This window comes from Myodes glareolus, chromosome 5 (assembly GCF_982192425.1).
Source record: "Myodes glareolus chromosome 5, mMyoGla1.1, whole genome shotgun sequence".
NCBI lineage: Eukaryota > Metazoa > Chordata > Mammalia > Rodentia > Cricetidae > Myodes > Myodes glareolus.
In genome coordinates, this window is record NC_142030.1 from 33,899,218 (window position 1) to 33,925,183 (window position 25,966).

Genomic DNA, 25,966 nt, shown 5'->3' on the forward strand with positions numbered 1-25,966 from the left:
ATTCCGGTGTGAGAGCCAGGTTCTTCCCACCTCCCCCACTGCCACAGAGGACTCACTCACTGCCCCTTGCCTTTGAAAAGGAGACCAACTGTTGATTTAACTAGGTCTTTGTTTTCCTGAATAACTTACGTGTTTGCTGGGGGAAAGGGTAGTTCACTTGGGCCTTGTAACTCTGGATGATCAGAAAAGCAGCCGCTGTGAGATTTTCCATGCATCTTAGACAGCTGATCAGAGGCACATTACCCTGTCATCGGACTGCAGGTGGGGCATTTTTTTAAAAGTGTTTTTTGAGATAGAGTTTTTCTGTGTAGCCTCGGGTGTCATGGAATTTGCTCTGTAGACCCCACTGGCCTTGAATTTACAGAGATCCGGGTGCTGGGATTAAAACACACACCACGACGCCCTGCCTCAGGTTGGGTATTCTTATCCCCAAATAGTCAGATGGGGAAAACTGACCTCCAAGGTTGACTCATGAGCAGACCATGTTGTTGACTGGGATGCAGCTACAACTTTGCTACTGGGTGTCCCAGAGCTGAGTGCCCCAAGAGCATCCTCCTTCTTGAGCAGAGTGAAGGTGATCCCCACACCCCTGTAAGGCTCTGTGGGACCTGTGAGAGAGTTTTCTACTCCCATGGTGGCACCATGGGAATTGTGAGGCTACCCTAGACTATTTATTTCCATGACAAATTAAATATAAACACACGGAAATCTCTATCACTTGTCTGTTTCTATGTCTCAGGGAGGGCACACTGGTTGTGAGCAGCCTTGGCTGCAAAGTCAACTGGGATTGAAACTGTCATTCTGTGGAATTTTCCTTATCTTTTAAAAAATTATATTTTACTTAGTGTGTGTGTGTGTGTGTGTGTGTGTGTGTGCGTGCGCGCGCGCGCGCGCACGTGCATGCCACTGTCTACATGAAGAGGTCAGAGAACAACTTGCAGAGGCTGGTTCTCTCCACCATGTATGTGCCTCTGGCTCAGAGAGGCCTTTACGAGCTGAGCCTTCTTCCAGGCCCTTGTGGGATCTTTTCAGACAGCCCTTTTCTCCGTTTCCTTCCTGGATTTGATCTTCGAAATTGCTTCCTCACCACTGCTGGCAACTCTGAAATACGCGTCCTTTCCCTCACCTAGCCGCAGCCTCTCACCCATAAACATTTTTCCCCCCTTTTACCAGCTGGAAGCTCTGGAGGCAGTCTTTGCCCAAACACACTACCCAGATGTCTTCACCAGGGAAGAGCTAGCCATGAAAATAAACCTCACAGAAGCCAGAGTACAGGTAAACCTTCTTTTAAATTATTTAACTCTCTAATATTAAAACTGGCAAACTTTTTTTTTTTGACATCATGACTGCAGAGTGCACATTTGGCCAAAGAAAGCAAATGAAGACTATCTGTCATTTTCATGATGCACTTTAATAACATCAACATAATGTGGAATATTAGATTAGGTTGATTAATCGGTCATTCATAATTAACTAGTGATAATGTTCTACACTAATTTGTCCGCGTCTCTAAGGTACTAAATTACATCAATGCACATCCATTTCCTTGCTTTGGAAAAAAAAAAAAAAAGCTGAGATGCTATTCGCAAAGCAAATCTGACCGCTCTGGGGTGAGGCCGGTCAATTGCAGAGAACCACGTTTTCAGATGGGAAGCAGGGGCAGGATCTGCTTTCCAGAAATTGCATCATGCCCAACTTTTCCCCTGCACACAGAGCAAAGTGGGCCTGAACAACACGTGCAATTTAAAAATCTTTAGGCAGCAGCAGCAAAAGGACTGAGCAGATATGGGCTGGCTGGCCGGGGGTGGCCGCCACTAAGCTGCACTGCGTTTCTGGAAGTTGCTTTTAAGTGCCGAGCCCAGCGGCCTTGCTTGAGTGAGTGCCGGAGGCAGACTCACAGGGCTGCCTCTCCAGGCCAGTTATTCTTTGAGCACAATTATATATTCATTTTATTTATGGGGTTTCCTCCATGCTGTTTCTGTTCTTTTTATGTAGGAGCTTGGGGTTAAGACTATGCAAAGATCTAATTGTAGGAAATATAATAGTTTGCTTTCTGTTCCCCTGGGTCATGTTAGTATCTCTTAAAAACCAATGGCTGAAGAGAGATAATGGAATTCTGAGCAGTAAATTGGGGGCTGTAAACAAATTATTTCCCCTATAATCAGATTATGTGATCCTGATTATTAAATCTGAACATGAATCATTGGTCATATGCGGGCAAATTAAACTGATTATTATTTGGGAATGAAAATGTTCTTTGGCCCAGACCTCGTCTATAGTTTCTTTTTTTAATGCCAGTTGCCAATAGCTGCCTAAAGACTGAACTGCAAATCGAGATAAATGACACAATTATTGAGCATTCAGAAGTAGATGATCATAACTTCTCCCTGAAAGGTGCAAGGGTAAGATAGGGGCGGTGACAATTGAAGCTGAGAATTGTTGTCCAGGCTGTTGTTGGCTATTATGCAGGCAGACAATGGCAGCCAAGCTTGTGCGTAGCCAGCTTCCATGTGGGGACACGAGCTTCGGTGGCGGGAAGGGAGATGTGTTTACACTTATACCACTTGCTCATTCAAATATGATTAATGTTCTATAAAGCAGGGTCTTAATCGAAGCTGATGTTGTCAAACAATAACTAAATAGGGAAATAAACGACTCCATCATGCTCCTTCCTCAGAAGCAGGCGAACTGTCAGTGCAAAGTCATTAAAATATGATAATGAAAAATAGCTCAATTAAATGTTGTTATAGCTGTGACCTTCATTCAATTAAGACACAAGAAAGTGTCTGCATTTTGCTTTGCATTTAACTGCCCTAAATTTAGAATATAGATAAAATCATTATTCAATGGTTGCTGATATCTGCAATTAAAAACCAACATGATTTAAAAAAAAAAAAGAAAGAAAAGAAACTCAGTTGGAGGAGAAAGAAACGAAGAGATAGAATGGGCTAGCAGAGGACTCAGCCCCAAGGACCCAGGCTCTTTCTCTCCCTCCCCCCATGCCAGTGTCTCATGGCCAGAGGGGGTGGGACATTGTCTCTGGGAGTTAGAGAGGAGCCTGGCCAAACCTAGTTTTTAGACAGAAATTATCTCAGAGAAGAGAAAAAGTGAGGAGAGAGGCGGTTTCTCTGGGAAAAGATCCATGGGCTTTTGTTGCCTTCTGTGAGCCTCTTGCTCTGGAACTGCCCGGATTCTATCAGACATATGCATTTTTTTTTCTTCCCACGACTTAGGAATTACCTGCCACTAATTTCTAAGGTGGGTACCAAACTGAGGTCTAGGTCAGACACAGACCTTCTCCGGACCTTAAGGTGAAGGAAAGGAGGCAGCGATCACTCTTTAGTGAGAGTTCAGTTGCTGTAGGGCAGGCACTCTGTTCTAGCTTACATGTATTCTTACATCTTTCTAACAATGCCTAGGGCTGGCAGCAATTCCTTCTTCCACAAAAGTGTGGATCCCAGTGCTGAGCCAGGCCCCTGGGCTTCTGGTCATGGCTTGTTCATTTACCACCTGGATGAACTTCAGTTAGTGACCCTCCCTGTGTGTGAAACGGGGATGACAGGGCTGCTTCTCTCTGAGGATAAGCAGCATTGGACCCCAACCCACGTTTGTTAACCAAGATTCTGAATTTCTAAGCCACACTGATTTAGAGTGAGGGTTTCTCCTGGGTGTACTAGGCGGCTGGTCAGGAACAGGTTCCTGCACAAGGATCCTGGTTCTTCAGGGCAGTGCACAGGTGGGAGCCTGCTGGAAAGTGGAATGTGCCTTTTTGATGCAAAGCCCGGAAACAGCATTTTGCAAATCACGCTTTTGTGTTCCCTGTAGGGAAAACTTTTCACATCAAATTCGCGTTCTCACAGGCAGCTCGGCACCACAAACTCCTGCAGGATGGCGCTTCCCTTCCTGTGGGGACTGCCCTTGGTGTTTTCTACTCTTTGCTAGTCACGGAAAAGTGCCTGTCAGAAGTTGATCCATCTGTGGTCTGAAGTTCGGGGCAGAGAGATAAGGATGCCAACATGGGCATCCTGAGGGTCTCTGTTTGGGTCATGGCTGGTCCCTCCTGGCTGACTGTCTGCCTCCCTTGGGTGTGTTTCCTATGGGGTTCAGGTTTGGTTCCAGAACCGAAGAGCCAAATGGAGGAAAACAGAAAGAGGGGCCTCTGACCAGGAACCAGGGGCCAAGGAGCCCATGGCAGAGGTGACACCACCCCCAGGGAGGAACATCAATTCTCCACCCCCAGGGGACCAGACCCGGAGCAAGAAGGAAGCCCTCGAGGCCCAGCAGAGGTAAGATTAGCTGGCCTAAGGACTGTGGGTCTGGGGTAGCTCTGTAGACAGGCTAGACCTCAATGGAATGTTCTGTTTTTGCCAGCTTGGGACGAACAGTGGGCCCCGCTGGGCCTTTCTTCCCCTCCTGCTTGCCAGGGACCCTCCTGAACACAGCCACGTATGCCCAGGCCCTGTCACATGTGGCATCTCTGAAAGGTAAGATTTGCCGGCTGGCCTGGTGCACAGGGTGGGGATGGTGGAGAGGGTGGGGGATGGTGGGGAGGGTGGAGACTGTCTGGCCTCCCTGCTGTCTCTGCTGGGCAACCTTCTGCTTTTGTGGTCACAGCCAGGATCACAGTCACCGTCCACTTCCTCAGTTGCTGTCCTGTTTGATTTTGCACAGCCTGAGAATGTAGATGAATGTCACCACGCTTCATCCCAAGTAGTTGAGGGCTTTTCTTAGAGGCAGCGCTCCCAGAAGGAGCCATGTTTCCACAGTCTGGTTACAGTTTAAGGTGCTGATGGGGTGGTCTGGGAGGGGCGGCTGCTTCAGCTTCCAGGACCGTTCATCTGTACATCTTGCTTATTTGCGCTCCTCAGAGATTGCTCAGAGATTCCTCAGAACAGAGATCTGAATCCATAGGACTTTGGATGTCTTGTCAGTGGCTAGCATTATGGGAGGGGAGGAATTTACCGGAGTTGCTTGGTCCGGCCCGAAGCAAAGGCCTTTACAGGGCTATTCTTTGGGGATTTCTGGGGGAACTGTCTCCAGAAGTAAGGGCTTATCTAGTGTCTTTCAATTCCAGGCTGTAAAAACAAAACCAAACCCTGCTGGAGATGTTTAGTCAGTCCAGCAGCTGTGCAGGCTCAGGCGGGAAACTAGAGTGGGCCTGGTAGTGGAACTGGGAGGCTGGTGTGAGTGTTGTCCTCAGGGCTTGTCACGTGAGGTGGGGGTGGGTGGGCGCGTGGCTGTACGCTATAGGTTTTTCCCAAGGAATAGACAGTCGGGGAGGCCTCCAAGGATATCTGCTGCTTGTTCTGTTTGTGTTGTGGTTTCATATATCATTGGCCTCCAAGGGGTCCGTCTACGGCTGGTGTTGAAGTAAACACACACACACACACACACACACACACACACACACACACACGCACGCACGCGCGCACCCTCATGTGTCCACTTACTGAGTTCAGCCATATTCATAGGACACAGCAGGCTGTGCTGGAACACTGCAGGCCAAGCACCCCAATTCAAAATTCAAAATTGTGAGGTAAAGAATGCTCCAGAGCCACAAACTTGAATCCAGAGGTGATGCAACACGTGGAAAATTCCACACTGACCTCACATGACAGAAGGTTGGCAAAAGGCAGAGGCGCTGAAATTATTGTGCGAGATTACCTTCACGCTCAGTGTGCAAGTGCACATGAGACCTCACTAACTTTGTGTTTAGACTTCTGGCTCAATCCCAAGGTATTGTAATATGGACATTCAGATATTCCCATATCTAAAAAAAAAATGTCCAGATCAGAAACGTTTCTGGTCTCAGACATTTCAGATAAGGGGCGTGCAACCTGCACAGAGATGGGCTGCTTAGCCAACTCAAGGTCCCAGAGGAGCTTGGCATTATCCACGGGGCCCGATCCCGACAAAGGAGCAAACCGCATCCATCTGTCTGTAAAAGGCTATCAGCTGTAGTGAGGGTCAGTTGAGCGGCAAACAGCCGCTTCTAGCAAATGCACATTCTGCTCGCTCCCCGCCATCTCTGTCGTGGGAGGGATTTGCACATTTCTTTCTCGTAGTTCTCAGGGGTTCTCGCTTGTAGCTCTCAACTGAGTTCTCTCTCTTTAGTAAATAGAGCTGGGACTCTGCTATGGAGCTTTGCCTGCAGTGGCTGGAGGTAGGGTGGGGTGGGCAAAAGCTAAACTTTGGGACCAGAAGGGTAGATGCCCACCAACAGTGGGCGAGCAGGGTCAGCTGAGGTTTGCGCTCTCTGTGTCTTAGGCATCATCCACCTTGGTGATGTCCTAAGGCAGAGGGCAGGGCTGGTAGGGGACTGCTGAACTGGGACAGCTGTTTATATACACCTGTCCACTTCCCTGTTGCCCTCTTCCTGTTCTCCCTCCCACACCCCTTCACTAATCCCTTCTGGCTGGGCCGTGCACCCCCAGAGGCTATCCTGTGCCTGCCTTTTTAGGAACTGGATTCCTTTGATATGCCATTGCGTTGGGGGATCTGGGATGGGCAGGGTCCTGCAGAGGTGGCAGGAATCTCACTGTGCTCACCAGACAGGGACTCTTCTTTGCACCTTGCAGAGGCCTGCCTGGAAGCCTACAGTGTCCTCCTGTATATCCATTCTTCCTGGGAGTTCAGGATGAGGTAGGGAGTGAGCGTGGACAGCAAGACCTATTGGGACCCACAGCGTGCTGGGGTACTTTTAGAGCGGTGGCTCTCAACCTTCGTAATGCCGCGACCCTTTAATACGGTCCCCGATTTTGTGGAGACCCCCCAAACCATAAAATTATTTTCATTGCTACTCCACGACTGTAATTTTTCTACTGTTGTTAATCATTATATATATATTTTTGGCGACAGAGGTTTACCATAGGGGTCAAGGCCCACAGGTTGAGAACCACTGTCCTAGCGGCAGGCAAAGGTGAGGAAATTGAGCAGTGTAGGCACTCTCTGCTTCCCTAGGTACAAACGTGCCTTTGATTTGTCATTTTCCTGCTTCGAGACAGGCATATGTAAAAGACAGAATTCTCCATTACTGAGATGGTGATGACAGAATTGACGCTGAGGTGCCCTAAGATTGGTCTGGGTAGAGGTGGGTTGGGTTTCAGAAAGATTAGGAGGCTTGGCCCACAAAGGGCCAGTGGCCTATCAAGCCAGTTGATAGTAGCAAATGGGCAGTTTTGCTAGAATTTCTGAATTTTTTGTAGATGGAAATGTGTTTTTGTTTGGAATAATCCTGCCTTACTCCTTTGGGACAGCTATAAACTATATTGAGAGTAGACCAATGACTCACAATCTGTGGGTGGCGACCCCTTTAGGGGTCAAACAACCCTTTCATAGGGGTCGCCTTAGACCATTGAAAAACACAGATATTTGCATTATGATTCACAAGAGTAGCAAAGTTACAGTGATGAAATAGCAACGAAAATGATTGTATGGTTGGGGGGTCACAACAGCATGAGGAACTGTGTTAAAGGGGTGCAGCATTAGGAAGGTTGAGAACCACTGCTGTAGATCATGATGTATAAAGAAAAGACATTTGATTTTTTTTTGTAGCTCTAGAAGCTTAGAAGTCAGGGTTCCAGCAGCATGGGCCAGACTGAGGCCTGGCTCTGGGAGGCATACACGGCAGAGAGAGCAAGTGAACTAGTTCTTAGGTCTCCTTTAAGAGGGCACATTTCCCCTCAGGAGGGCTCTGCTGGTGTCCTTGTCCCTCCCAGAGCCCGACCTCCTTCTAACACTGTCAGCTGGTCAACACCTGAACTTGGGGTAATACAGTCACTCAGCCCACAATAGTTTCTGTGTTTCAAATGCTGTCTCCAAAGTCTTTGGGTCAACACAGCACAGCCATGAACATTACCAGGACCTGCCCTTTTGTGGTCCCCACTGAGCTGAGAAGGACTTTTCTTTCCCCTTGAATTCTCCTTGTGTTCCTGGCTCCTCTCCTCCTCGGTTCCCCTCCAGCAAAGCCTCTCCCTAGGGCTTTCCCTGGCCACTCTCTGTGGCCCCACACCCTCCTGCCCTTGCCCTCTCTGGGCATTTGGCTTTCTCACCTCTTGCAAGTGAGGCCACATGGGGAAGAGAGGAAAATAAGCAATTATTGAAAGTCTGCTCTGTGTTGGCCAGGCAGTCTCACGTCTTAGTCTCATCTGCTAAGTTCTTGTAGGGACATAGTCGGATAGACAGCTGATGTGCTGGTGACAGGATGGCTGAAGTAATGGCCAATTTGTCACTTCCTCCTGTGATGGCTCTTCCAGAGGCTCTTCCAGATAGGACCCAGTCTGAGCTGGAACATGTCCCCAGGGCTGCACCCTTGTCTGCTGTAAATCTGGGTGGGCTTTGCAGCTCCTGAGGTTTGCTTGGGGCAACTCTGAACCAGGATACAGGGTGAGACACGTCCGTCTACTGTAAGTTGGTTTTTGAACGCTCTTGAGATTCAGCACTCAGTTGTTTTGCGGGGCATGTGTTAAATGCTTTGGAGAGGGGTCAGATTCCCAACTCTCAAAGTCCACCCTATTTCTTCCCAGACTTTCCCCAACCTGTGAAATGAAGTGAATAGCAGCATTTGGACCAGGAGGGGAGCCCAACTTTCTAGGGCCTGGTTGAGTTCTAGGATCCCTGGTTTGTGACTTAGTTTCCACCACTTTGCCTGTGACCCCAGATGCTGGCTCCACTGTCTCCTTCTCTTGGCCCTGGCCAACAGGAAACTGTTGTGAAGTCAGCCAGTTTGGAAGACCGTACAGGTACTGAGAATCTGTCTCAGCTTTCTATAAACAGAAAACTGAAGTTCAGAGTTAGGAGGTCAGTTGTTCATGTCTGGCAGTGTTGGGGGCAAGATTCCAGCTCCAGCAGATGCAGGTGAAGGATACTGTTAAGGCAAAGCCATTACCAAGCATCCCTCCCTTGTGAGAAAGAAAACCAGACTGGTTCCCAGCAGCTTTGTGTCTGTAGTCCCGAGCTTTCCTGGGATCCTGCAGAAAATTCTTTGGGGTTCTCTCCACCTGCTTCTTGAATGTTCAGGTCACTGAGGGGAGGAAAGGTCCAGAAAGTATTCAGCTGAGAGGAACTTCTGGTCACATTCTGGACTGTGTACCGTCTAAGCAGCCAGCAGCCAGTAATTCCAGATGGTGGCTTCCTTAGGAAATCAGAGACACCAATTTTGCCTCTTAGGAAATTTCTGTTGGGGGCAGAGCCTGGGATTTGGCTAGAAGGCTGGAGAAGCCAATATTGGTCACTGCCTGAAAAATCCCTGCATCCCATCATTTCTGTGCATGTGCTAAAGATTGGTCTTGTTGGCCTTGTCTCAGGCCCAGAGGTGAGGGCAAAAAGCATCCCCTGCCTCTGTCCTCCACAGCCCCCAGGTTTCTGTGCTGCAGTGTCTGCACAGGAGGCTCGGTGTTGTGTGACCTTAGGGATGATGAAATGTGCACTAGAAGGATGCAGTTGTGCTGGTCAGCTGGGGCCCCAGGTGATGGGAAACAGAGGCATATAGAAAGCACATAATGACAGACTTTGGTAGGAGGGGCTTGTGGATCCTCTAGTGTGGCAGTTATGAGAGTGAAGGAGCTGGCTCCCCTGGCCAGGAAACTGTTCACAAGGGACAGGATCAGATAACTGAATCCAGGCACGGTCCTCCTTAATCAGTGTGCAGAGGCTGGCATGGATTTCAAGTAGGGGCTCTGAAGTGGCCTGGCTGGTGTGGCATGAGCTGTCCTTTTCTCTAGAATTTTTGGTAAGTCTTGAACAAACAAACAAGCAAACCATAAATAATTTGTGTGTGTGTGTGTGTGTGTGTGTGTGTGTGTGTGTAAGCAGCGTGGGGGAGTGTGTACGTGGGATGGAATGCAAAGGCCATGTGTAAGGACAGCACGTGAGAGGTACTCACTGAATACTGCCTGTCACTAGTGCTCAGAGTCCTGTGTTTTCGTCCTGTGGCATGCCTGGTCATCTCTCACGGACCCACAGGAAGTCGGCTTCCGAGACTTCTACGTCCTGAGGTTTTGTTGCTCTTGGAAAGCCCCTCCCACCGACCCTTTCCTCATATCTTCCATAGCTCTAAGTGTTGGCAATGTACGGGTTTTAACAACCCTTGTACAGGGTCGTGGAGCTTTGCCTACGGAATGCTTCGAGAGGACCCACACTGGCTGGATAGGCTGACCTGGATCCCACGTCGTGTGGCTCTTCCTCGACTGTTCCATGACAGCTGTCAGCTCACAAAGTCATGGGACTCTGCTTGATGGGAAGGTTTGCAGAACAGCAATGAGTGTCCAGAGGACAACACCAAGAATTTTTCTTGGACAGCGTTGTGATCAAGATTCATTAGTGTAGAAGAGGCTGTACTGGCCACAGAGGCACTTGGGTTTGTTCCAGGGAAGTGCTGGCCACAGGTGAGCAGGCACTGCTGGTGACTGGAGAGCCTAGGACAGCAGAGGAAGGCGAGCCTTAGAGTGCTGAGCTGCTGAGCTGGATGCCTCTAACCTGTGATTCACAGAACCAAGTGTGCCAAGAGAGAGTTTTCATGATTCATATTGGGCTCTGCCTAGCAAGCTTGTTCTGGGCTGGCCAGTGGCATCACAGCAGACCTTCCCAGAGGAAATCCCATCACCTTGCTCCACACTAAGTACAGTGAACCTGCTGGATGTTAGGATGCTACCTTTCCCATTGAAGTAGGCATTCTGGAATACTGGAGTCTTTGCCATTTGAATTGTGTGCATCCACATGTGCGTGCGTGTGTGTGTGCACGTGCATACACACACACTGTATCACATGTGCATCATGTGATGTTCGTTCACACAGTGGTGAAATGGTTCTCAGAATAAACCTTTAAGTGACAGATGACTGACTATAAATCACACAGTGTGCATTTGGGGAGCCTGCTTTCTCAGGCTCGGTGTTAGGCTAGTGAGATTTAGCTCTGTGATTAGGTTTAGCTATAGATTCTTTGGAGCAGCTCATACACTTGAGAAGGTCATCTCTAAGTATGGTTTGTCTCGTCTTTTTTTTTTTTACAGTTGTGTACTCTTTCTTTTCTTGTCTAAATTTGCTGGTTAGAATTCCTTGTATATTCATTTCTTTTTATTTATGTATTGTTTTATTTTTAGACAGAGTCTTGCTAGGTTGCTTCCATCACCTTGAACTCCTGGGCCCGTGCTGTCCTCCTGCCTTTGCTCCTTGAATAGTTTTGAGTGGAAGTCATGCTATCTGGCAGTCCTGTGTTCTTCTGACTTTCTAACTGTTCTGCTGAGATATAGTTAGCATATCATGCAACTCACTGTGCTGCCCAGCCTTCACTGGAACGTTCTTTCTGTCTCCACTGACAATAGCTTCCTGTCTTCCTCAGTTCTGAGACCCCTGTCTCCTTACATGTAGACATTTTGAGATTGCTACTGAAGACCTTAAAAATGAACAGACTCATACAATATTATGTCTCTTTTTTTTGAGACAGGATCTCACTATGCAGTCCAGGATGACTTGGAACTATGTACCAGGCTGGCCTTGAATTCACAGAGTTCTGCCTGCCTCTGCCTCCCTGGTGTCGGGATTAAAGCCACGTGTCTCCTCACCCAACTCCATTTGTCTTGTCCTACTCTTGCTCCCCTGGAAAAGCTCTCGAGACCTTTCAATCCTGTTTACAATCCCATTATTTACTTGACTATTTGTGGTGCTTAAGCCTGAGTGTAGCTCCCATGAAACCCCATGTTCAACCACTGAGCTACAGTCTCGGCCCCTGAAGTTTCTAGAAAAGAGTTTTACGTGTGCTATGGCTCAGGCTGGCCTTGAATATAAAATCCTCCTGCCTCAGCTTTCCGAACACTGGAATTACAAGAATGTGCCACCATACCTGGCTTGTCTTTACTTTTCAAGATGTCCTTCATCAAAGGGGGCTCCTCCCTTCTTGCCCTAATTCATTATTTAAAAGTCAGTGCTGGGAGTGGATGCAGAACTTCAACAGATGTTTCTCAGCCGCTGCTGAAACGGTCCCATGGTTTGTCTTTTCCTTTATGTTACTATGATGAATTTTGTTGATTGGCTTTTAAAATGTTAAATTAGCTTCACATTCCTGGAGTAAACCCAAATTACATGTGGCATGCTATCCTTTTTTATAGATTGCTAGATTTGATTTGCTAATATTTTCCTTAGGCTTCCTGCATTTGTTATCATGAAGAGATTGATCTGCATGTTTCTGTTTATTTACAATTAGTTTACAAAGTAGCAGGTTTCCTTTAGGCATTTTCCCTGTGATAGCTCTATTTGGTTTCTTTTAGAGGTATCTGTACTGACTCCCATAGTGGCTTCCCCAGTGGTTATTTGCTCTTCTCTCCCCACACCTTCACCAGCATTTGCTGGTTTGATTTTCTTAGACTCTCTAATCCAGGTTTTGGTTTAGCTTTGCTTAGCTGTCACTACCCCAAATCTTAGCATACCTGTTCTTTGATTTTTGAGGAGGATTGGTTGTAGTATCCTCCATGGACACCAAAGTCTATAGACACTAAGTCCTTTCAATAAAATGGTGTAGTGTCTGCGTCTAACCTATAGACCTTCCTGTCCACTTTAAATCCTCAGTAGATTACTTAGGATCCTTAAAGCAATTTAAATGCTCAGCAAATTGTTGTGTGGGGAGTGATTACAAGAAGAATATCTAGATGTGTTCAGCAGAGAATTTTTCTTCTGTTGAATCCAGGAACAGATACAGTGGGCCCATTACGTAATAAACATGCTCTATTCTCTCACAGTTCTGTGGATTGGCTGGGCTCTGATGGGCAGTTCTGCTCCTTTTACTTGGGATCTGCCAGGAAGAAGCAGGGGCCCCCTTTCTTTCTCTCTGCAGTTCCGCTCATTCCGGGTTGGGCTTGAGTTTGGCGATGGTAAGGTTCCAAGAGTGTAAAAACAGGATTGCCAAGCCTGCCACACCACACCCAGGACAGGTATTGTCTTTGCTACAGTGTGGTGATTAAAGTCAGTCCCTGGACCAACTCAGACTTGAGTGAAGGAATTTCCCAGGGCTTGAGTACTGCGAGCTATGTTTCATTGAAAGCTTTCTTTGGAGGCCAACAACCAAAGCTATAAGGGATATATTGATCTTGTGGCATGAACTGGGACATTTGTTTTTAAACCCAGCTTGCTTTCCAGTCCTTACTATACACACTTTAAGAGTGTTGGTCATACTGAACTCACCTCTAGATCAGTGGTTCTCAACCCTCCTAATGCTGTAGCCCTTTAATACAGTTCCTCATGCTGTGGTTACCTCAAGCAGAAAATTATTTCTGTTGCTACTTTATTACTGCAACTTTGCCACGGTTACAAATCATAGTGTAAGTATCTGTGTTTTCCAACAGCCTTAGGCAACCCCTGTGGAAGGGTCGCAACCCACAGGTTGAGAACCACTGTTCTAGCTCCTTCTAAGGCACTCAGCTCTGCCTTGGCCTGGTCTTTGTAGAGTGGAAGGTGTTGAAGCTTGGGTAAAGAAGGAGAGAAGGCCAAGGTACTCTGGGAGTGGGGAAGGGCTCTTTAGGAAAGGGTAGGGATAGTGATCCTCTCCTGAACTGTAGCTTCTGTTCCTCAGAAACCTTGAGCATTCTTATTCATCACCCAGTATCAGCAGGGTACCACTGACTCTGCTCTAAGGGATGTTCAAAACATCCAGCAATGCCTTAGGCATATCCATATGCTGGGGGACTGGGTAGGAAGAGGGAATTAAGTTGGCTATGAATTCTTGAGTTAGTAACAGAGTTAGGTAACAAAGGCATGCAGAGGACAAGAACTCATTTTGCAGAGGAGTAGGGAAGGTTTGAAAGAGGTATAGGAGATTCCTCAGGGTGTGGGTGAGGGCTTCGTGGGGCGAAAGAAAGCATGCATAAGACACGTGACCCTCTTTCTTGTTACTGGCTCACTTGTGAAAGGAGGGCTTCATGGCCACACACAGTGGTGCTATCATAAGTAGGCATGTCTCCAAACCTGGCACAGCCAATTCCAGTTAGTAATAGCAATTGCCGTTAGGGTCAAGACAAGGAGCAGAGGTCACTTTGGGTCTGACAAGAGCTTGGGTTTAGCTATCTGGGGCAGAGGACATTATATGTCCCAGGGAAGGGCCTCCTGGCCTCTGGGGGTAGTGATAGAGGCCCATGGTGCAGGGACAGTGCCCAGTGCCCCAAGGAAACAGTGGAGCCCTGCAGGATTCCAGAACGCAGGAGTTTAGGGGAACAGAGAACCTGAGGGACAGAACATGGTCATTTCTCATGAGAAAAGTGACAGAGTCAGCCCTAGCTCCCTGTGTGAGTGACTGTTGTTCATTATTTAATATCAGTGCTAGCTTCTGGGATTGTGACCAGATATCTGAGACACTAAACTGAAAAGGACGAGGAGTCTTTCTCAGTGCATGGTTTCTGAAGTTCCAGTCTTTTTGCACTAATGCCTTGAGCCTTTGGCTGCATAGAATGCCACAGCAAGGCCTGTTGCAGGAAGAGGCTGCTTGTTCATCCTGGCTGCCCAGACCCGAAATAACCACACCGAAACTATATTAATTAAATCACTGTTTGGCCCATTAGTTCTAGCTTCTAATTGGCTATCTCTTGCATCTTAATTTAACCCATCTCCATTAATCTGTGTATCGCCACGTGGCAGTGGCTTACCGGCAAAGATTCAGCATGTCTGACTCTGGCCACAGCCCCATGGCATCTCTTCCTCTGCCTTCCTTCTCCCAGCATTCCATTTAGTTTTCTCCGCCTAACTCTGTTCCCCTACAGCTCTTTAATAGGCCCAAAGCAGTTCTTTCATTAACCAATGAAAGCAACAAATAAACAGAAGGACCTGCTACATCAAGGGCATGTGGTAGAGGAGGCCTGTTCATCCACAGTAGCTGAGAAGGAAGAAGGACCAGGGAGGCCAGGGTTTCAATATCCCCTTCAAAGATATGTCCCCAACGACTTAACTTCTTCTCACACTCTTACCTAAAAGCCCCACCATTTCAACAGCACCACGGACTGGGGACCAACTTTCAATAATACATGGACCTCTAGTGGGGATACATTCAAATTCCAAATTCTAGAGGGGCAGAGAACCTGGCACTCACGATTTATAAGGAACCCCTTGGTGAATATCTCTCCATGTAGAAGTGGGGGAAACTGAGGTCAGCAGAAGCTATAGCACTGCTCAAGGTCAGAGAGTACATCTGCACAGTGGCAGACCAAGGCGGGACACCTAAGTGGCCCTCTCAGAGACCCCACGCCGGGCTTCCGGATTGATTCTGTTTCTTTGACAGGTACCTGCTGTCATCTTCCAGCTAAAAACCTAGAGTTCATTTTCTGGAAGTCATTTCCTATGGGTGCTGATAGGTTTGCCCTTCCTGCTAATCAATGGGGCCCTGGAGTGCAGGGAGCTGAGAGGAAGTGTTCAGCTGGTGCCAGAGGCTGAGAGAGGCAGCTAGAAAAAGTAGCTTAGACATGTGCCTGCATCTGCTCTGGCTGTGCTGGGGATTCTCAGATCTGGGGGCTGCTTGTGTATTAAACAAACAAACACACACACAAACAAAAACTCTGGAAAAGCATTCAGGCAGAAACTGGACATCTTCATTAACCCTGGAACGGCATCGAAAACCTGGTGGCGGTTGTGAGTAAGATTGGTCCCTGCCTATGAATGCTTTCTGAATGGCGAGTGAATGTGGAGACATTGGATTTATGTAGAGGGCACCAAGGTCGTATGTGAGTCAGGCTTAGCAGCACCAGAGGAACTTGTGAAAGTTACTTCATGCTCTTAGTCTCAATCACAGTTTGTAATTTTGCCATGACCACAGGGTTTCTCCTTCCATGATGAGGCTTGGAACCTGGGTAGGAGAAATCTTGAGAGATTGACATATGCTAATTCTCCAGGAAGGACAGATCATCCCTCTCTTTCTCCACCCCCAACATATTAACTGTGTGTTTACTTTGCATGAAAATGGGTTGTTTGGTTCTGGGATTAGGGGCAGGAGAAGGGTTCTTAAAGCAAGTTTGGAGGTGTGTTGTACACACAAGCAAATATTTCATGGTGAAAGGCTGGAACACCACAGAGTAGGACCAGGAACATATAATCAGTGTATGAATTTGGCTTTGCAGTTTATCTGGGTAGGACAAACATACCCACTGCTAAAACCAGGCTGAAAATATCACAGGATCTACTCACAGGCTCACGTAGATTCTCCTTAAGGATTTAGGGACTAGGTAATGGGACTCAGAAATATGGTTCAGTGACACAGAACACTATCTGCTACCTACACCAGATCACACAGCCCTTTAGGAGGAAACTGTGCTATTGGCAGAGACGAGACAGAGCTAACTTAATTTTTCCTGTCAGTCTCTGTAGTAGATCAATTAAGCTGCCAAGAAGATCAAATATTTCAGACTGTATTTATTACATTAAGTATTTATGTTCAGGCCAAGCCTTTAAAGCATGATGTCATATAGGGATAGAGGCCGATTAGATCAGTTCAGCAGAATTTGCTGTAACTTAATGGAAATCTAATTGTATGTTTTAATTTAGTGTCCAGGAGGTAGTATTTTCCCAAACAAAACAATTTTGGGGGCTGTGTTTAAGGACCACGTAGTTTTTGCATGATGGCAGAAATTGGTGGGCTAGAGGGAGGGAGATCTTGGGGGTTGTTTAGGCTGGAAGCTGAGGGCATAGTCTTTATTCCTTTGCAGCTTCAGGGAATTTGAGCAACATCTGTCCCATTGTCTGCATGGGAGCAGATAGGAAAGCAGAGGTCTCAAGAAGTACCAGACATGCTATTGATGAGAACAATTCCTGGTTAGCTTAGAAAATGTAGGAAATACAATACAGCGCAAATAAAAGAGAGCCAGCAAACAAAACAACTTTGTTTTGGTATTTATGCAACTTTTAAAAAACTCTGTAACTTATTTATAAATTTAAATTTATTATTAAAATTAATAAATGTTGTGTTTCTAAAAATTTTTAAATGTTGTAAATTTATGTGTACCATGATGCAAAATTGACATGCCACATACATTTGCAAATACTCTATATACATGTCATTGGCTTTCTGTAACTGAGGGCTCTATAGTCACAGATTCAGCCCCACAGAGAAAGAAATGCTATACTATATTAGCATGCATGTCTATACTAGCATGCATGTCTATATTAGCATGCATGTCTATATTAACATACATGGCCATACTAGCATGCATGTCTATACTAGCATGCATGTCTTTACTAGCATGCATGTCTATACTAGCATGCATAGACTTTTTTCTTGGTCATTGTGCAGTTATTTTTCACAGCACTAATATTTTCTTAGGTATTTGTTGCAAACCATTTTGCAATGATTTAAAGTTTAGGGGAGGAGTCTGGAAAACAACAAACAGTAGGCCACTTTATTTAAAGGACTTGAGCATCCATAAGTTTCCGTATCCTCAGGGAGTCTTGGTACTAATTCCCCATAGATACTGTGGGCAGTTGTGTGTGCTCTTTTCTTGTTATCCTCCCTTCCTTCCCTCCCTCCCTCCCTCCCTCCCTCCCTCCCTCCCTCCCTCCCTTCTCTCTTTCTTCTCTCTCTCTCCTTTCTTTCTTTCTTTCTTTCTTTCTTTCTTTCTTTCTTTCTTTCTTTCTTTCTTTCTTTCCTTCCTTCCTTCCTTCCTTCCTTCCTTCCTTCCTTCCTTCTTTCTTTCTTTCTTTCTTTCTTTCTTTCTTTCCTTCTTTCCTTCTTTCCTTCCTTCTTCCCTCCCTCCCTCCTTCCCTTCTCTCTCTCTCTCTCTCTCTCTCTCTCTCTCTCTCTCTCTCTCTCTCTTTCTTCAGTCTATGTATCATCTATGTATCCATATATCCTCTGGGACACCCTGAACAAGTCAGGCTGATTAGAAGAGGAAACCAGAGGAAGTTGTGAGTGGAACTTTCAATTTCAGGACTGTGGAAGTTACAGTTGCCTGAGGACATAGCACCTTACTTCTAGACTAGATCTCAAGGGTAACGTATGAAGTGGAAGTGAATTAAGATGCTTGAATGCTGGAAGGTGGTGTCCCAACGGCTTTGAGCTTAAATAGTTGGTTGAAAGGCTCACTGTACACACATTTTCATCCTCACCTTCTGTGTGGAATTCACAAAACTGAGAGATTAAACACGTCCTTTTCGAGTAGGCTGCTTGCTGAATGTTTTTCCCAACTCTGGGCTAAAGCAAGTGTTCTGGGTATGTGCAGGTGATAAGGCTACGTTCAAATTGCAGGTGGGATGGCTCTATTAGGTGCGTTTTCAATTTGTAATATTTTCACCTGGCACTGGGTTCTTTGGGGTGTAACCTCATCACAAACAAGAAACATTTGTGGTCCTGGCTGGATCACTGGGCAAGGGTCATACTTCAAAAAAAAGTATCTTCTTCCAATTCACTAGGCCAAAAGACTTCCTTTCACCCTATGAACTTCTGAAATCAGTGACAAATTTGTTTTTCTGTATGCGTTTCCGAGTGTCTTTGTCATTTCCTTGAGAAATCCTAAGCCAGCCTCTCTTCTGACTAACTTGATGTCACTGTCATTGATAGCCACAAGTGTGGCACGGATTTCAAAGCCTCAAATGACCTTGTTTTGTGTGGCTTACCAATCTGTTATGACAGCTTCAAACTATATTTCCAAAAAATTTTAAAATTTGTTTATATACATATATAAGTATACACACAAATATGTATATATGTCTGTCCGTATGTATGTGTGTCCTCGCTTGCTCAAGAGTGAGTGGCAGTCAAAACTTATCTTCTTCCATCGCTTTACCATGAGTTTTGAGACAGAGTCTCCAACTGAACCTGGAGCTTCACAGTTCAGTTGGCAAGTGAGGCCCCAGAATCTGCCTGTCTTTGTCCCCCAACACGAAAATTGCAGGCATGTACCACTGAATCAGGCTTTTTTTTATGGGTTCTGAACTCAGGTTTCTAGTACTACTCAGCAAGCATGTTACCCATGGGCTCACTTCCTAGTCCTCAGAGAACATTTCTCACGGCTTTCCTGGTATTAAATAGCCTTAGGTTACATGTGTTGAGGTTTTTTTTTTTTTTTAAGGTTGTCTATGTAAGATTTCTCCTCTTTATAACCCACTAACATGTTTGCTAACGACAATCACATTTTTTATTCTGTTTGTGACAACCTTCTAAACCAGAGAATTTCAGCCAGAAATGCACATACAGAAGACCGAAGCACCTGGAAAAGACTTTGAATGGACTTTTCCTGGGCGTTGTCTGAGTCTTGGACTGAATCTTCCCCACCATAGCTTTTGGATTACCAGCCACTCTGGAATCAGCAAGGACGAGGTTCACCATTGTTGTCTCGAGTTCTTAGGAGTGTTTTGGCCTAGGAAGCTAATGGGATGCTGGCTTGTGGAGACATCTGATAGCTTGCAATCTTATTTGCAAGATTATTGAGAAATCAAGAGTTAGTTTTATTGGGGTTCTACATGAAAGTCATTGTTTTCTTTGTTTAAAAGTGGCTGTGAGATTTAAGGGAGATGTTGGCTGATGGCAATTTTGAAGAATGTGTGTGTGTACCCAGCAATCTGGAGTGTCCCCTCTTTCCCTCGAGCAATGACAGGAATCTGTTGATGGAGGATGAAAGGCAGGGTACAGCCACCAAAGAGGAAGAAGATTCTGTGCTCTCTGTTTGTGTGGATTTTGTCTCTATTAAGACAGTTTATTTGTTTGTTTGTTTTATTTTGTTTTTGAGACAGGGTTTCTCTGTAGCTTTGGAGCCTCTCCTGGAACTAGCTCTTATAGACCAGGTTGGCCTCGAACTCACAAAGATCTGCCTGTCTCTGCCTCTGAGTGCTGGGATTAAAGGAGTATGCCACTACTGCCTGGCTATTAAGACAGTTTATAACATTATGGGGTTACAACAACTTTCCTGTACTCATGGAAAAATCAGGCTTCACTTTGAACAGTTGGTTCCTTAAGCACAGATCATGGATTCTACACTGTTAGATCCCATCCTGTCTCCATTGTCTTCTGCTTGCCTTTGATGCTATCACAGAGGTAGCCTCTCTCCTGTCTCATACACACTCCATCCTGGCTAGTCATACGCTTTTATTCAGGACAGGGAAGGCCCTTTTTGGTGCCCCATCGGACATCCTTTACTCTGCCAAGCTTTCCTTCCTCATCTTTTCTGGATGAATGCAGTTTAGGCATTTGGGAGTTCATTTAGACACTTTGAGATCATTGATGAATGCCTCAGGAACTCCCTAGTCAGTGTTCATATCAGAGTCGGTGCCCTGCTTCATGGCCTCATCTACAGGCATGTACCAGCTTGTCGGAGGTTTAGAACCCTGTAATGTTGCTTAGTCAAAGAGTACCAAGTCAACAGTATTGAGGGAATTAGCTAGTGGGTGCTAGTAGAACTGTATGGCTAGACTGGTGTAGGGTGGCCTCAGGGACTTTGGAGGCCCTCAATCACTGCAGAAATTTTAGAGGAGTCTTAGCAGCCTCCTGAACCAGTTGAACCCATCCTTTGACCATGTCAGTTTCTTAAGTTTATTTTTATTTATGGCAAGTGCACTTAACGAATTTTATTCAGCTTGCATGAGGCCCTGTGTTCCCGGCCACCTGGTCTTCCTCTTAGTTGTGCTGAATCATCTCCAGTCTTCTCTCTCTCTCTCTCTCTCTCTCTTTAACCATTCATTAACAAAGAAGGTTTCTAGGTTTAAATGAAGTTTATGATCATTATCAAAGAGTATTTAAATGAAGTTTATGATCATTATCAAAGAGTATAAACATTCCAAACCGAGAAAACCCACTAATTCTTTGCTATCCATTTCCCCAAAGGGAATTCTTAATACTTAATTCTTAATATTTAATTCTTAATACTTCAGTCTCTTCACACCTTTAGTTTTCTTCAACAAGTGCCTTGTTGGGAAGGGGACCTGGAAGGGAAAAGGTCACCTAGGAGGGGTCCCCAGATTATGGTGGCCGCACAGGTATCCTCCCAAGAAAAAGCTGAGCACCTGCAGTGATATCTCACCATGGCTTGTGTCGGCACAACACTTTGTGTGAAGCCCCTGGGAACTGGGAACATGCAGGCCTCAGAGTCTGATCAAATGCATGCCAGGTTAGATGCCAGCCAGGCAGTCAGGGTTGGGAAAACAGTTCTCAGAATTCCCTCATGCATGTGGTCTTGGTGGTACGTCTCTCCTTCATCTTGGTAGCTGCTACCTGGATATAGGTAGTAGGTCCTGTTTCAAAACCAAGTCAGGAAGTTGCAGCTGCGTTTGAGCCGTGTTAAAGTGCCAGAAGCGACTGCTCCCACCTCTGTAAGGCAAGGAACCTCTGACTCCTTATTTGGAGAGGGCAAGGAGGAATACTTACCCTTTCAGGGCCATACTGGTGATGAGAGGTAACAGTGAGCGGGGCCAAGGGGATCTTCTTATTGCTTTTGAACAGGATGGGCAAAAGAAGAGCAAAAAGAAGAGCAAAATCCTTGAGTATGCTGAAGAGGAGGAGGTTTTCCCGACTCTGGCACTGAGCTGCAAAGTCCCTGGGAAAGGAAGGTGGAGGCCTTCCAGCTGCCTACATAGCTAACATTGCTGAGGTCACCCCCAGAGGCTGGTTTCTGTGAGACACGGGCCTTCACGGCTTTGAAAGCAAAGTGGCATTTTATCTGGAATATTGCTCTGAGGTAGCCTGAAGAGGGGGACTTCAAGCTGGACTCAGACAGTAGAAAATCGGCTCATGAGCACTTATGGGCATGTCCAAAACGGCAGGGCAACCAGGGACACAGGGGACTCTACTCTCTCCATGCTTTTCAGCTCTGACTTGAGCCCCTTCAGGGATTCCATGCAGTACACCTCATCTTCTCCAGGCAAGAGGTCACAAGCGAGTAAGAAGAATAATGATTCATGGGCTGGGTCTGTGCTAAATGTGTTTCCAACAACCACTTCAGAGCCCCAGACCTCAGTCCCTTCAGCCCTGGGGCCATAAGCAATAGTCAACAGTTCTTTTCATTAAATGACCAGATCCAAATAACTTAGTAAGCATTATGTCTTCTCAGCAACTTTGCAGGCATTTGGAAAAGAATTCTTATAGCTGGAAAGATAATCAGTTTAAAGAGCTAACCCCTCCGTAATGAACTGCCGCACATGGTGAGAGCCCTGCTCAGCTGCTCCAGCGTGGCAGGCAGACCACACCAGCACTTTTGTTGGCTTCACACACACACACACACACCACCACCACCACCACCACCACCACCACCCTCCCTCCCGCCCATGGTCTCTGCAAAGTCACACTTCACAGACATTTGATCTTCTTGAGTGGGATGCGTGCTGGTCGCACATGGAAGCTGTGAGTGGATTCGAGCGGGCAACAGGTAGAGCGGCTGGGTACCCAGCAGAGCCTCAACGCTGAGCTGTTAAGGGTGGCTTGGCACACGGTTTGGGAGCGTGGGATGACTTCACCAGAGCCTCATAATAACACTCATTCCATGTCACCCAAATAGAAGCCAAGTTCAGAGAAGTCAATGTCAGCCATCTCACAGATGGCTGGTGAGAGAGAGGGCCAAGACTGACCAGGTCTCCTGAGGCTCTGCTAGTCCTCTGAACCACCAACTGGATGCCTAGAGTCATGTATCCTTGGGAATCTGGGGTTTTGTCCTCAGACTAGTACCCGGAACCAAATGGAATCAATGTCCCTCTTTTGGGGCCCAGCCCCTCCGTGGCCTTCAGAAACAGAGTATGAACACTGATGGAGCCTATTGTTTTCCTTCCCCTAGGAGGCCCACTGTGCTCTTGCTGTGTCCCAGACCCCATGGGGCTCTCCTTCCTCCCCACTTACGGTTGCCAGAGTAACCGCACGGCTAGCGTGGCGGCCCTGCGCATGAAGGCCCGGGAGCATTCAGAAGCTGTTCTGCAGTCAGCCAATCTCCTGCCATCCGCCAGCAGCAGCCCCAGCCCCGCTTCCAAGCAGGCACCTCCAGAAGGCAGCCCGGACAAGGCCTCTTCAACCAAGGAACAGAGTGAGGGAGAGAAGAGCGTATGAGGGGTCCGGAGTGTCCAGCCTGGAGCCCTCCCCACCCTTGCTTCTCTCAGCCTCAGTCCTGCAACTCTCTGTGATAAGGAGTAGCCGCCTCCTCATGGATCTGGCAGGGAAAGTGAGGCCTGCAGCCATCTCTGGGCACATCTGACTGGTCCTAGTGACCTGGAGAGTCACTCTAGAACTTGCTGGTTGAGGACAGTGTTGTTCTCGCTTTTCTCGGTGACAGTTCCTAATGGCACTTAGTGGCTCTGGAAACTGCTTTGTGGTGAAGCCCTTGGTTTTGTTTTTTGCTTTTCAGGCCAAGCAGCATAGGGGCTAAGCAAATTTGCTCACCCCACCACCCTTTTTAAGTTATCTGGGGGAGGTCTTGTCAACTCCAAGGACGGTGCCATGAATCATCTCTGAAAGACATCAAGTGACATCTCATGACAAGGAACGAGACAGTTACTCTCATACTGTTTAAGAACCACAGAACTGGCATCTACCAGTTCTCGCTCTCAGCCAGTACTGGCGACAACCCCCTTCCTCTTGTTTAAAGGGATTAGCTGAGGTTTTGGGTAGGAAGTGACAGAGTATGAAATGAGTCCGCAGTGGTCCTGACCCTGGCAGATTTCTCTGGGCACATCTGGCTGGTCCTAGTCAGACAGCCTGTCAGTTCTGCGACCCGGGGAGCAAATGTGGGTCTCCTGCAAATGAGTGTCCACCTGCAGACCCTTCGTCTCTTCAGAAGAATGGTGACAATGGTGGCGAGGTCACCAATCAGAAAGTAGCTTTGTAGCCGAAGAGAGGACAAGAGCCCCCTCAAAGAGGAAGGAGATCCCCAGGAAGGCCGGCGAAATACTTACGCACAAGTAAATGCCCTTCTTCGTAACCCCCTCATGTTTAGGGGGATCTGCAGGGGCGATGAGACAGGACTGGCCGGCGGGTGGATGCGCAAGTAGGAAACCCGGCAAGATGGCAGAAGAGAAGGGATTCCGAAGGGCCAGATTTCTTTTCTGCCTCGGGCTAGAGTGGGTGTGTTCTCTCCCGTGGATGGTGACTCGAAGAGTTCAAAGAGGAGAAGTGCAATAGCATGAGCCCCGCCCCCTCCCAGTGCCGGAAGGGGGTCTTTGGCAACTTTTTGTCCTATTTCCATGCAAACAGTTACTGCTTTCATGAAGGCTGTTTTCATTTCCATTCCGATCCTCAAAAGGCTCTGCTTTCGGACTGTCTGCCTCCCCCTCTTAACTTTTCAGGAGCCCCTGCCCTGTAATGCTCCTAGGTGTATCGTGCCTCACTTAAGATTACTGCAACGCATTTGATAGAACACTGTCTCCTTAAAAAAAAAAAAAAAAAGAAAAGAAAAAAAAAGAAAAGGAAAAAGAAAAAGGAAAAAAAGAAAAGAAAAAAAGCCAGATCCTTGTTCCTTGTTCCTGCTGTATTTTGCTTGTTGAGTACAAAGATGAAGTGATTTGCCAAAAAGCGGCCGAGTTGCTTCCATTTCCCTGTGATTATGAAGGTTTGGTTGAGCAATGTATGCGCCAGCCCTTATGCACACTAACTCTTCAATCTAATTGTTTGATTAAACTCGTATTTCCTCCAGAAAGGTACATAAATAAGTGAACTGTTGGGCAAATTAAGAATACTTAACAGCATTGCATCCGAAAAGTAGTTATGCTGATTAAATTCTGTGTCCTTGAGGACTTTCAGGAAATTACTTTTGATCGTCAATAACACAATTAAGTAAACTACACACACATTAGCATGAATAATTGATAAGAAATTATGTATTACCACGAAGCACTGATTTAATAATTCATGACGCGACACTCCAGTGACTGTGCAAAACTGGATAACATTGAAAAGTCTGCCTGACGTTCTGGAAAGAAAGGAAGAAAAAAGCTAGCGCCAAACCTCTGCAGAGACATCTGAGCACTTAGTTTCGTTGTACAAAGGGAAAAAGTAACTGATGCATGACATTGTTTCTGTTCGTTTCAACACCTGAATAAATTTAGACTTTAAAGACTTCCGTGGGCTTCGCTTTCTCCTTCCTGGTCCCTGAGCCCTGAGCTTCCCGGCTGGGTGGAGTCTGTTCTCTCTAATACTCCATTTGGGCCAGCGTGCAAATGGAAATGTTCTGGAAGCTTGCAGAAGGATTTGGAAGCCTCAGGCACAAGCACCTTTTAGCAGATGCTGGGGCAGGTTGGAGGCCCCCGTGCAATCTTGAGCTCTCCCTCAGCTCTTCAGGACTCAGGTCACCTGCCCCACCTTGTCCTAATCAGGGCCATCATGGCTGAACGGTTCTTTGGGGGCAGTTATAGCTGGAGCCCCCGTGGGCCGCCCTGTCTGCAGAGGTTCATAATGTGACTATAAAAAGACAGCCGGATTCAGTCTGGGAAGGAGGTTCAGGCCCCAGGGATTGATTGATGATTGATTAATAACTATTATTAATTTATTAGTTGAAACATTCCAAAGAGCATATCTTAATGCACTGCAGGTTATGGTAATAGAGTTTAGAAGCCACTGTGGCCATGACTGGGGCAGCAGCCAGCCTTGGTCAAGGGGATGGTCCTGGGAAGAGGAGCAATAGCTGGGCCACAGGGAATCATGGTGGGTGACCTGGGAACAAGCCTCCAATCCCAGTAGGCTTCCTCCCTCTTTCAATTTGCATTTTATTTAGGGCTATTCAGTGCAGGGGTCTCTCAACTGGGTAGCAAGAGCTTAGTTAGACACCATTGGCTGGGAACTTGATAGAGGTTAATGCATCACGCCACCGCAACCCACCCAGCAGGTAAGTACCTTGAGTCCAGCCCTACCTGAAAATCCAAAGCCCAAAAATGTTCTTACACCCCAAAGCTCTTGAGCACTGACATTACAGAAGTGGAAAATTCCATTCCATACTTCACACACAAAATTGTTAAAACAACTGGACGGGCTATGCCAAATGTCTACGAAACACCAAATCTGTCGTTTTGTTTAGATCCTTTTCCCAAAGCATCTTTTTAC

The 25,966-nt window shown here is 46.7% G+C and overlaps 1 protein-coding gene across 1 annotated transcript in view; it reads left to right on the plus strand.

Annotated features, from left to right (window-relative positions):
* Window positions 1–24,928, plus strand: part of Drgx (dorsal root ganglia homeobox) — a 29,248-nt gene extending 4,320 nt beyond the window's left edge. Inside the window, exons 3-6 of the mRNA XM_087905982.1 lie at window positions 1,174–1,275; window positions 4,108–4,286; window positions 4,372–4,484; window positions 22,719–24,928. Coding sequence (XP_087762108.1) covers window positions 1,174–1,275; window positions 4,108–4,286; window positions 4,372–4,484; window positions 22,719–22,984 — 660 coding nt within the window. The 3' untranslated portion in view covers window positions 22,985–24,928. The remainder of the gene's footprint in view (window positions 1–1,173; window positions 1,276–4,107; window positions 4,287–4,371; window positions 4,485–22,718) is intronic.
* The last annotated feature ends 1,038 nt before the right edge of the window (window positions 24,929–25,966 follow it).